Source organism: Leuresthes tenuis, unplaced genomic scaffold (genome assembly GCF_036924035.1).
Source record: "Leuresthes tenuis unplaced genomic scaffold, fLeuTen1.0.hap1 SCAF_11, whole genome shotgun sequence".
Taxonomy (NCBI): Eukaryota; Metazoa; Chordata; class Actinopteri; order Atheriniformes; family Atherinopsidae; genus Leuresthes; species Leuresthes tenuis.
In genome coordinates, this window is record NW_027325365.1 from 13,568,266 (window position 1) to 13,581,161 (window position 12,896).

General features: G+C 40.4%; 1 protein-coding gene across 3 annotated transcripts in view; it reads left to right on the forward strand.

Moving 5' to 3' along the window:
• macrod1 (mono-ADP ribosylhydrolase 1) overlaps positions 1-12,896 on the forward strand; it is a 121,872-nt gene that overhangs the window by 75,569 nt on the left and 33,407 nt on the right. For all 3 annotated transcript variants that reach the window (XM_072395578.1, XM_072395577.1, XM_072395576.1), the window contains one exon: positions 8,427-8,543. In XM_072395578.1, coding sequence (XP_072251679.1) covers positions 8,427-8,543 — 117 coding nt within the window. The remainder of the gene's footprint in view (positions 1-8,426; positions 8,544-12,896) is intronic.

Sequence of the window (12,896 nt, forward strand, 5' to 3'; positions counted from 1 at the left end):
CAATTGTTTTTGTTATTTTCTGTATGGGCAGGCCTAGTTTTCACATGTCAAGAGTTTCATTCTAATTAGATGCTTTGCAGCATGTATGTGTGTAACCTTATCTGTTCTCTACACTCTGTGTACTCTTTTGTTTGTGATCATAATGATTTCAAACAGACTGATCAAATAATGTATTTCTCCATGTAATATAGCTACAGTTTTTCTACAGAACCTTCAGCCACAGTTGGTCATTGCTAAATTTAACCATGTTCTCATTTCAATTCAAACCATAAAAGCCACTACAGTGAAAATTCAAAAGCAACATTACTGAAGCCTAATTGTATAACCTCTCAGAGGTTAGGGACTAATTTGCCTTTTCAAGGCTCCGTGTGGTTTTGCTTTTGTGGTTTTTACGCTCTCTGTTAATAGACTACAGTATCCACTATGTTCATCGTGTTAGTTTAACATGTTAATGAGCTTACATTTGGTAATTAACATTAAATACTGACATCAATCAATCCTGAAGAGAATTTATAATGTTCTGTACTTTATTTATTTATTTTCATTTTTAAAAGCCTTGTTTTTCATTACAAGATGTTATGGTGTATAGCTATTGCTGCTGGCAGGAATGAGCTTCTTTACTGAGCTGAGGAAGCCTCTGACTGAACACACACCATTGTTTCATTACTCTGTAGGGTAGAGGGTGAGCAGCATTGTCCATTATGTTCATGAACTTCTGGAGCATTCATCTTTCAGTCCCCAACACAGACCCGGCCTTCTTTCTCAGTTTGTTCAGTTTTCCTGAGTCTCTAGCTCTGATGCTGCAGTCCAAACAGATGGTGCAAAGCACATTGCACCCCCCACCACAGGCTTATAGGAGACATGCAATATCTTGGACCAGACATTGAAGGTCCCAAGCTTTAAGAAGTATGGTCATAAATCAAAGAAAAGTTAAGGGATCACCACAATTATGAAATGATTGTTTTTTATGTTTCAAATTGTGTGGTGAGCCACGCTGTAGTTACTAACAGATTTTACCCTTAGAACCATCTGAGAACCCACAGCTGGACCATGAAAGAACCTTTAAAGTAATCAGAATCCATCCGACTGTAAAAGTCTGTAAAATATGATCATGTCAATCTGTGCAGTGGTGGTTAAGATAGTGCAGTTAGTAACCTGCTGAACTTTTGACTGCTGCTCCTAGAGCCATGTAAAAACCAAGAGTTGCAAATACATTATAGATGCAGTCCATAAATGATGAGCATCAATTCTGGAGGAGCTCGCAGTAAAAATGTCTAAAATACACTGAGAAGCCGCAACATTTAAACCGCCTCTCCTTAAGACTGTGCTCTGACCTGTCAGGGTATGGGCACAAACTGTGTCGGCGGATGATTTGGGTTTTGTGGGCTCCTGTGCATCCTTTGTGTGGACACTCCATTGGAGTGGGATTTGGGGAGCCTGGAAGCCGTGTCAACACCTTGGGGTTGTTGTTGTGCTCCTCGAGCCGTTTCTGAGCTGTTTTTGTCATGTGGCAGGGTGCGTTGTCCTGCTGGAGGAGTGCTGTTACCATGGAGACGGTGTGCTTGGTCTGCATCAATGTTTGGGTGGGTGGAAACCAGAGTATCAACGCAGCATCCACATGAATGTCAGGGCCAAAGGTTTCCAGCAGAACATTGCTCTTCAACAAGACGGTTAATGTTATGAATTAATCCTGTCAGCAGTTTTAATGCTAGGACTGATCAGGGCAATTCTTAGCAGCTTCTGAAATTGTGAAAGCAGTTCACACAATAGATGGTGTTCTGTAGAAGTAATAGATCATATGAATACTCTTGGTTGCAAGCAGAGCTTGAGTGCTGATACACCTGCATATGTGTCCACTCTGAAAGTTCACTGCTGGTGTAGCTTTTCTCTTTTTTTGCATGCTTCCCTCTGCTCGTGAATTCTTTCTTCGTATTTTTGGCCGCATTGAAGTGACAGAACAGTGTCTCAATCTACTCAGTGGCATGTAGTGCTCCTGCTGGGCTATTACCCCAGCTCCCACAGAGTCAGAGTTACTACAGCCTGGTAGAAAAAGCTAAAATTGTCTTTTTTTGAGTGCCGTGAGAGGATAGTTTCTCTGCAATAGAAAGGTGGGAGTCACAGAGAGGCTGATTGGGTTTATAGGTATTTATTAACTGTACTGAAGCAATTCAGGCTGTGTCCATAGAGAAAGAGCACTGTTTATTCCTTCCCCACCCATCTCATCTCTGTTTGTCAAGAAGCAATTTAAGTTAAACAGAAGAACCTCAAAGCTTCCTTTAGCTAAATGCACAGAGGGTGATTCGTGTGAAAGCAAATATGGTGAGTGTGTAGTCAAAACGACCTCATCTGCCATTAAAAGGACAGGATGTGATAGCTGCAGTTTGTGGATGAAATGAAAAAATCATCAAGAACACCGCTGTAAAGTCTCCATGTCTGCCCTGTGAGAGACTGACATTGTGATCCTTAGTGCAGAAAACATTGGATGTCGTTGAATGTGCCCTTCATAAGCCCAAAACACTTACCCAGAGATGATAAAACAGCATCTCTGTGTGACATTTTTTTTGTTTCTTTGTGGATGTTTTTTGGCTGTCCTTGTTTGCTTAGTACCCTAGTGGGGTATAAGAAATGTTGATAGTCACTTCACACAGGGACTTTGGATCAGGAGATTGCTGTCAGCTCCACAGAGGAAGCTGCATCGCATTCTGGCCTTAATCATAATCCCAAGAGCTGATTGAGCCAATTTGAGGCATTTAAGTAACATAGAACAGTGCAGATTTTAATTTTTTTTAAACTAAATGTGCAGATTCCTTATCATACATTGCATCACAATATCTATATAACACATGAGACTGGACCAGAAGACAAAAAAGAATTTTATCATGGAAGATAAGAGGTGACCTTGCACATCTGATGGTAGAAACTGTTTGGATTTAGAGCAGATGCTCTCTGACTTATCACCTGAATTTTATTACCGTTGTCCACCTAAATTAAACCCAAAAGACATGTTAAGAGACACATAGGGGTAGATACTGAATACAGGATTATTTGTTCTTTCCTTTGTTTTTTCCTTTCATTAAACAGTTCTTCATATGAGGCCACCTTTCCAAGTTATATGGATGAGGAGCTTTTTAAACACTATGATGGCAGTATCGATCGGTTCTGTGTTTTCACAGTCTTTCACGGCTAAAGGGTCACTCAACACATTTAGTTTGGAGAACATTTAAAGATATTATCAGACAGTATGTTAACTTTAACAGATTGAGTCAAGCTGTGGTCAGAGTTCAATCTGGCCCTGTGATTGGACCACTGTCCCAGTATACATGCAGTTGAGGGAATTGAGTTCAGTATATCCAATGCTGTCATGTTAGGGGGGCTATACGGCCCCTTTCGGTTTGTTAGTGTTGGGCTTCCTCCGTTTGATCTTTTACACGAACCAAAACAGCTTTCAAACTATTAAGCTTGTGGAAATTGTTAAGTTGTGAATTGGACAGCCTTACAGTTTTGTGCTTTTTGTAACAGATGTATGCTTTACAGTTTTTACAAAAAGATACATGCTGTTCCTTGTAGTTATCCTTTGCTGTTACCCGCTTCTTTTTCTTCTGCGTACCAACATCTTTTCGATTCAAAACCTTCTTTCCGATTCGAAACCTGGGATGGAAATTGTGGAGCATGCGCAGAGCGCCTAAGCCAGTTAAAGTCTAGTTGAACGTATAGGTGCAGGAATAACTTGATCCAGATCATATTATCTGGGTGAGTGTGTGTCAGATTTTCAAAGCGTTGATTTTGTGCAGTTTTGTTCATATCTAGCTTGTTTACATGTATTTTGATAGTCAGGTTTTGGTCTGACGAACAGAACGGTTGAGTTATTTCTATTCTTATGTAAATATGCTGAGAGATCTCCTTTACATGGTCATAAACTTGTTTACAGTAGCCTTGGACCAAAGTGTTAGGAGCAATTAACCCCGAGTGTTCTGACATTTTTCCGACAATCTGCCATAAGTGGAGCCAGTCAGTGAACAAAGCTGCTTTTGTCGTGTGTAATCACAATTAAAACCAGCCCATTGTGGCCGAAACAAGTTGTTAATTGGTCCACATTTTTAATTTGACCACAAATTGATATTTTGCAGCCCAAAGAGACAGATTCCTCTGTGTTTTTGATCTTGTACGTCTGGCAAGGTAATGCATTACAGGCCATGAGAAATCCCAGCATTGTCCCACTGTAAGCCAGCCTCGTTGGCACCAGTAGTGAATCAGCATCCAGAGCATCCCTCTGGCCTTGCCTGTGATGTAAGGGGATCAATTCATCAAGCTGCACAAACAATGCATTAATCCGGTTGTGGTAGCATGCAGGAGGAGCAGTGGTTTGACATCCTTTACCCTCACATGGCTTTACAGATGTTATTAAACTCCAAACTCCCCAAAAAGTTGTCTCTGCTAGGACATGTCTTACTTAATGTCAGAGTTCACACCTATGTCCAGCGATGCACGTGTGCTCTTGTGTGTGTTGTTGTGGCAGGCTTTGTTGCTTATGTGTTTCAGCTACATACACAAAAGCCGCTGCGTGTCTGAGACTGAGAGCAGAGCAGTAGTCGGGTCAGCATTTCTGCCTCTGGGCTATGCAGTCCACGCTTACTCAGACATGTGTGATCATGAACATTCATGTATATGTCAAACTTTAAGCGTGAAACAGAAGTCTTCTCAATTTCCATTCCTTTTGAATCTTTTTTTTTTTTTTTTTTTTTTACACGTTGCCTTTTTTCTCTCCAAACTATTTTTACATCTGCTGCTCTCCCTTATTCCCTTCCCTTCCATCCTCCTTTTTCTTCCCATCTCTCCTTCTCATCACACCTGTTTGCTATTTCAGAGTTGGGCTGCTTCAAAGCTGTGGTGTACGCTGTGTGTGTACGTGTCACCCAAACCACATCGCGCTCACACAATTCTTCACAGTTACACGTATGCTTCGACAATGATCTATACATCTGCGGTATTTCGTGCGCTCGCACATGCTCACACATCTGAGCTTGCTTTGGTGGACCCTCAGGAGGTAGCCAGTGTTCAGAGTTCATCTGTCACACCCTCACACTTGTGCTTTGCCCGCAGTGTAGTCCCAGTCCAACCTGGCACAGCGTGACATGGCACACTACAGCTCAGCACCGCATGCAATATGCCAACTTAACACAATAATGTTCGAATAACATCAAACCCCCGCCTGGAGCCACTCACACACTGCTGTAACAGCTGGTCTGGATACAGTCAGACAGAGATGAGAACTGCGGGCCGACATGCTGAGTTGTGGCATATGGATGGGTGTTTTTGTACTATTTTCACCGAGTGCTGACAAGTCTCAGAGTGCCGTGACAAGCCCAATCCTGACAGATGTGTTTTATTCTGGGCTGATTATGAACTGTTTACACCAGACTCCACCGTTAACGCTCAATATTCTTTCAACATAAAAGTAGAGTCTTGAAGTCACCGGAAAACAGCTGCTGTGGAAGGTTAAATCACTTTAATGGTGGTTAACATGCTCTGATGCAATAACGCTGCAATATGAACAGTCTTTCGAGCCTGTCCTCTAAAATCTGTTTACATGACCAATTTGTTTGTTTTTACACACCACGGTGGAAAAAGTATTTAGATCCTTCACTTAATTAGTACCACTATGTAAAAATATTCCATTACTATTAAAGGTCCTGCATTAAAAAAAAATCCTACGTTATTACATCATTATTATCTGAAATAAGAATGGATTTAGTCTCTCTGATTGAGCGGATATGGCATCGTTAGGTAGCTCATACTGAGCACATGAGTGGTGTGAGACCGGTTTGAACTTTGGGGGAAAAAAAATAAAAAATCTGGTGTGTGAGTAATAATGAAGGAGAAAAAGGAATAAAAGTTCAGATTCACAAATCTGTTCACAGTTTTTGTATGAGATATTAAGTCATTTAAGCATTCATTAAAACGAAATTGTAAAAAGTTCAGCCAGTTCCCAACCAACCAAAATGTGGGACACGTTTCTAATGATGTTAAGTAGTTTTTAGATTAAAGATTTTAGTATGTCTAACTTAGAAGAGAAAAACTCCACACACACACTTAATTGATTATGCATATTACAGATTAAACCTTAAACATCCGTGATTATTACTTCAGTGCCACAGCTTGCTGACAGCTGGGAGTGCTGCGCAGGGTGGTAAATGCTGGGTATTTCAGCTGCTTTTTCATTATTTTCTGGTAATCAACTTTGGGTTTCAGCAGAGATGCGTCCATAGGTCAGTAAAGCTCTTTCTGGGCCACATGTACTCGTCGCTTCACATCTTCACGTCTTCACTAGAGTGAAACAGTAAATTTACTCCCCCAAAGAATTATGACTCGACTTAATTTTGTAGTCCCCGCTGGTCAGCAAGTAGAGTGACCTGCACTTGACGTGTGTGCGAGGTTTGATTGACAACAAACGGTCTCAAGGATGCGAGCGTTTGCTGCTTTCATCACAGCCCTTTGATTAAAGTCAGCTCTTAGAGAATCATTTGTCCTGCAGTGTTGAGTTTTGAAACATAAAGCAAATCAAATTGTTGTACATAGTCTACATTTTTTGTGTAAAGCGTAAAAATGCTGTGGAGTCCCACACAAAGCAGGACATCTGATCATCAGAACTGTTAACAACCCATGGATATCTGAGATATTACCAAGAATACACATGGTTTACTCTGTGGCTGTTAATTAAAACTGTCTTTCAGATGTAGCGAAATGTGAAGCAAAACACTTAATTCTGCATGGTAGTGAAGTCAAAGTAGAGGGTATCATTAAGTAGAAATACATGTTTAATGGACCACAGAGGTGTTCAATACAAGGTGAATATATTTGTATTTCTCCACCGAGTGACTCTGGGATTACCTTAACTGCTGTATCTTATCTTGTATTGTTTTTTGTGCTTTTCATCACTTAACGTAATCCACGGCTCCCCCCTCGACAAATTGCTTTAGAGCTGCAGATACATTTAAAAAATAAAATATAAATACACAAAAAAAAATTATTCTGTAGATTTGTTAGCTCTCGAGGTGGAAAAAAAAAAAAAAATCATAGAAATTTAGAAAACCAGTTAAAAACATGTCTTCTTGGTATTGTGGTGGTGCATAGTAACTAAGAACATAATATCCAGTCTCTTTCATCTCTCCTCTTCCAACCTTCAGACGAGGACACCAAACGCCTCCCAATACTTAGTGTTCATCATTATGTTGATTTTACGAAAATAAAAGAGAAACACTTCACAACAAGGCTACAAAACGCATTTGAGAGATGATTTTACAGGTAGATGTTCAGAAAACCGCTCTAAAACTGTGTCACACACTCTGTTTGACCGTGAGCCAATCAAATCACTTCATGTTTATTGTGTTACAATGATACAATGTGGTGATAGAGCGCTTTTAGCCCTAATATGTATGAACAGCCTCCCTTTTCACAGAAGAGCTCACTAGACCCTTGATTATTCTGAATTATACTGCTCAAAACTCATATATTTTTGCTGCCCTTATGCTCCGGTTGAACTGGATTTCTTGCCTTTTATTGTGCAAGCAAAGTTTATCATATAAATATATTTTTAGATCTATTTTACTCTAGCTTTATTTGATGTTTTTATTTTATTCTATATTTATTGTGATTCAGTGACTGTTGATTATATTTGTATAACTCGAGCAGCCCTTTCGCCAGCTAGGGTTTGCTTTACATGCGCTATAGAAATAAACTTTGACTTGACTTTATGGCAATAGAAAGCTTAAGTGAAATGTAAAAGAGCTTTTATAATACTTGTTTTTTTTTTTATTGATATATAATTTAGATTTTTGTTAAAAGCTGCTCTCCGCGGTTCATAACTCTGAGAATGATTGTAATAAAGCTATTGAGATCAAGACTATCTGAATATTTGAGATGTCTGGCTGCTCGGGGTGTAAATTCAAAATGAAGCTGTAATTGGCACATCTATGAAATTGCTTTTGCTGCATCGTTGCCCTCCTGGAAATGAACACAGTCATGGTCTTTAGATGTGGTGGGGATCAAAGACAGATACACATTTATAAATATTATGTAGATTTATGAAAATTTAATTAATAACGACTAATTGACCGAAAAGTCAAATCAGATGAGTCCATAATAACAAGTTAAATCAAGTAATTAACCAAGGCAGTAGCCCTAGAATCCATTAAATGGAGTGACATACAGAGATACAGATGCTTTGACTTATGAAGCAGCCCGCAGATGACAGGAGATTCAACCATTCACACAAATGGTGACATTATCCAGGTCCATTTACCTCTAAGCTGTCACTCTAATAAATGTGTCTGCTGGACTTCAGAAACATTTCAGCTCCTGTCAGCAGTCAGATTTCAGGGGATTCACATAAGTAGGACAACACCTTGAATCTTTTGTTTCCTTTCCAGTGGACGGAGCTATCCACTCCGCTGCAGGTCCCCTGCTAAAAAAAGAGTGTGCTTCCCTCCACGGCTGCGAGACAGGAGAGGCCAAGATCACCTGCGGTTACGGCCTCCCGGCAAAGTGTGAGTATAAAGCGTGACAGTGTTTTATCTAACTTACAGCAACTCCGGTGAGGCTGCTTTGTGTGGTTCTGCTGGACTGCTTCCAGGTGTGAATGTGTGGGAAAGGGTGACAATGATGTAGGGTGCTGCTGAAAAAGAGCAATCTGCACTGCTGATTTTCCAGAGAAAAATAAGACTGTAACAGATTTATCAATGACCTTTTCTTTTAAAATAATAAATAAATGAATAAAGCACAAAGTAGACAATGCTGCTGTCAAAATTCAGAAAATTAGTGTTTTATTTTTCTTTTCGTTTTCCTTGGAGGGTCTGTAGATATATTTCCCTTTTCGGTACCAGCAGAAACTTGCGCGCCCACAATGACACTCCAAGGCTTCCGGTTATTGCAACGTAAATGGCATTCAGTAATTAGATGGCACTCCACTGCAGAGTGTCGAGAAAGATTAAACTGAGAAGTTAACACGACAGGAAACATTTTCAAAGGTGTTTTAGTTTAAAAAAAAGTGTATGAGTGTTATGAGTGCTTCAAGGTTTGGTCTAAATAAGTGGAACATGATAGCACGCGCATACTTTAAAGAAAATTATTACAAAAACTACTAAATTAAGAGTAAAATCATCTATACTCTAAGAACATAGATGCTTATTTTGTTGGGGCTTGAAACCGGAAAGATGCAATTTCAATATCACACCATTTTGATTTTACTATTATTTACTAAAAATGTAATTACTCAGTTTGGTTATGCTTCTGTGAAATGAAAAAGATGATTATTACTATTTCTGAGAGCCTGAAGTGACATGGGTCTATAGTGTAATCTAAAACAAAGCACTTCGGCTGGTCTTGCTGGGATTCAGTTATCTTAAATTCAAGTAACATTACAAAATAACCAGACCTCTTATCAAATCATGTAGTTTTATATATATATATATATATATATATATTTGTGTGTGTGTGTATACACATAAAGGAGCACTTAAAACCTCTGTGTTTCACACACTCTTACTGCAGATTGTTGAAAATATATAATGCTGAACATATGGTACATATTTAAGCCAGTCAAATCGTTATCCATGGTATGCACACAAGTCCAGCAGACCTAATCATCCAGCTTTGTTTTTCCCTTTTTTTTTCTTCTCCAAGAAGGCAAACATATTTACTTTGCTTTGGTTTTCCATGGAGCGTGGTTAGGTGTCTGTGTTCCCCGCTGTGCTCAGTCTCTGTTCAGATGCTGCGCTTGAAGCACAGATGCAGAGGGATTTGGAGACTGCCATGGACAATAACAGCTGATGTGTTACACAGTTTCAGCGACTTTTTTGTTGAAAAATATGCACGTGGATTTGTTAGGTTTCGGACCGCTGCTTGCATCTTTCTCAACTCGGCTGCCTGCTTATTCTACCACTTGCGTACCATGACTGAACCTGAATGGGATCCACTGGTTTAACTGACATAACAAGTTATGCTTAAAAGTGTAACTCTACCCAAGCACAAGATCCTTCATATCAAACATGATGGGAAAAAAAACAAAAACATAACAAATAATAACTCTGTATCCCTGATTTTATTTATTTTTTTTATAGACTGGATTTTTTAAAAGGGAACTCCACTGATTTTCATCCCAGACATTAAAGACTGTTCACAGCTTCAAGCGAATATCACTGAGTATGTAAAGAAACTTGAATAAATCCATTTGTGGCTCCAGAGAGAACCACACAAAATCAGATAAAAAAAAATTGCCCCAAGTAATGACATCACTTGATTCAATAGTGGATGAGACAGGAAAAAAAGAAAAAGAAAAATCTCCGGGTGTGGGGACGTAAAGAATGATGATGCCGATAGGTATTGCAATAATCAGGAACCAAGTTATATATAATATTATGGCCACCCAGGTGTGTGTGTGTGTGTGTGTAAGAGACAGATTAAAGCAACTCTGAGACTGTGTGATATCAGCTTCTGGTTCCACAGAGAGTTTAAGTTCACTGTGGCAGAGAGCAGAAAAAAGGAAAGAGAAGCGCTGATAAAGGCAAGCTCAAGGCAGGATGGAGAGCATGAGCAGAAATGATAGATAAGGAGGGAGTATGAGAGTGGGGAAAATTAAACGAGGCAGTGTGGGGGAGAGGAGCGATGTGAGGGAAGCTGAATACAGGAGGGAGTTAGGAGGAGATGAGTTCTTACATGTTCTGTTTTCCTTTGTTGTTTAACTTATTTAACTTGGAGGGTTTGGCTGTAGCTTTGTGAGTGTGTGTGGACACAAATGCTTTTTACTTCATGTGTTTTTGTCTCATGTGCTTACAGTCCAGTGCCTTGCATGTGCATGTGCAAGTGCATGCTGCGTGTGCAGCGTGGGGTGCACTGTATCAGTGCAGTCAGTGAGTGCAGCCTGTCAGGTCTTATCACTCTGTTACCTGTAACTCTGTCAGCATGAGCTCTGCGTGACTGACAGCTTTCTGACTCACCGACTAGCTGTATGTGGATGTGTGTGCATGAGGCTCCCTGTGATGCACTCTTGTGTGCATGGCCATTACGCAGCATGTGGTATGGAGACTAGTTCTCTCCTCCCAGACAAAATATAACGTCCCAGGAATAATTCAACATCCGTCTGCTTCAGTGCTTAAACACTCACAACAGGGTTTAATTACCTCTCGGCAGGAGGGAGTGAGAGGCAAGACGGCAACAAGAGATGGAAAGCAAAGTAGGGATAACAAAGCAGGCAGAAGACTACATGAGCCCATGCCTCACTGTGGAAGCGGGCGAGAAATTAAATCGGACTGGAAAGTGGAGAGGTAGAAAGGTTGAGGGGCAGGTCCAGTCTCAAAGCCAGCACTTTGATCTTGATTTGTACCGGCTTGCCACCAGATGTGGGATTTTGAGAGTGTCTGACTCACAAGTTGCCAAATGGTCCAGAGGACCTGCTGTCAGCCCTCTGTGCAGACTGTCCATCGGTGATCCCACAGCCACTTAGCCAGCAGCATCCTAGTATCGTAACCTAGCAACACCCAGAGCGCATGGCACACTACTGCTGCTGTTTAGCAAGAGTCACATGCAATGTTGGGTTGCTGACAAATGACAGTTGGAGAATTTCAGCCAGGTTCTGCCTGAATTCACACATTTACCAAAAGGAAAAGGCAGTTAAATTCGAAACTGACATTTTTTGTTGTTTTTGACTTTATTCAGAATGGAGCTGTTTAATCCTCTTTGTCTGTGCATACAATAAGCACATTGCCCATTTGTGAGTCTGATAGATGCTGGAAGATGCACATGGGCTGGTGTGCCCTCCTGTGTGTTTTGCAGTTGCTAGATGAGGGACCATTGGCCAGAGTGTTGTCCAGACAACCAGGTGCACTGGAGCTCACCTGTGTACCGATAAGCACAGTTATAACCCTGCTAACCTGTTCCCCAGCCAGCCCAGCTCCCCTGCCAGAGACACCGAGATGCAGCACTGGGGAAGGAAGATGCACGAAGGTGCGTCTAAAGCAAATGAAAGGGAGTGATTGACAACATGAGTACAGAAGCATAATCACTTTTCACATCCTGTGAAACTACCTGTCAGCTGAAGTGATTTCAATGCAGAGACTTACAGACACTTTTGACCCCTTAAGCTCATAGCCATGTATCTCCATTTCTATTAGAAACAACAGCTTCAAACAGCTTTAAAAGATTAAGGGGAAAGGAAAAACCTTGAGCTATTTAGATGAGGACACTGAAGCACAACAACTCTCCAACAAAGTAAATAACAGCCTTAAAGCAACAAGTCAGTAACACAGATATAACTGAACTATTTGATGCACTGGAATATTAGCGCAACAAATGCTACATCTACTTTTGTCAAAACACTACCAAGCTGCCTCTTCATTAAATTTGCTAAGTGTTGGACACTTTTGAAAGGCATTTAATTCTGACTTTGTTAATTAAATGGCATAATAAACACCACAGGAGTACAAATTCAGAGCAGAAGAGGAAGACAGCAGTTCTACATCCTAACAGACCCCATGAAATTAATACCGCAATATGCAGATGTTATTAAAACAAGAACTAAATCATAATAGAAGGTGGAAAATCTCCAATAAGTGCAGCAACCAAGAGTGAAACAAAAACCTTGTTCAGTCATTTTTTTTTTTTTTAAACATCAATCACAGTACAGCATATCTGCTGTAGTTGGACTCTCATACATTTTTCAGGTGAGGTCCTTCTCACTTTTTTACTTTGTTTGGCAGCTTGGGTTTGTTTACCATCTGCGTTGCTGCTTTCCCATAACTCTGCAATAACTGTGATGAGAACCGTGTTATCATAACTGGTAGAGCAGATTCCTGAAGCTGGAGTTATCTGTTAAGGACACTTCTAAGTCCTGTACAACCTCCACC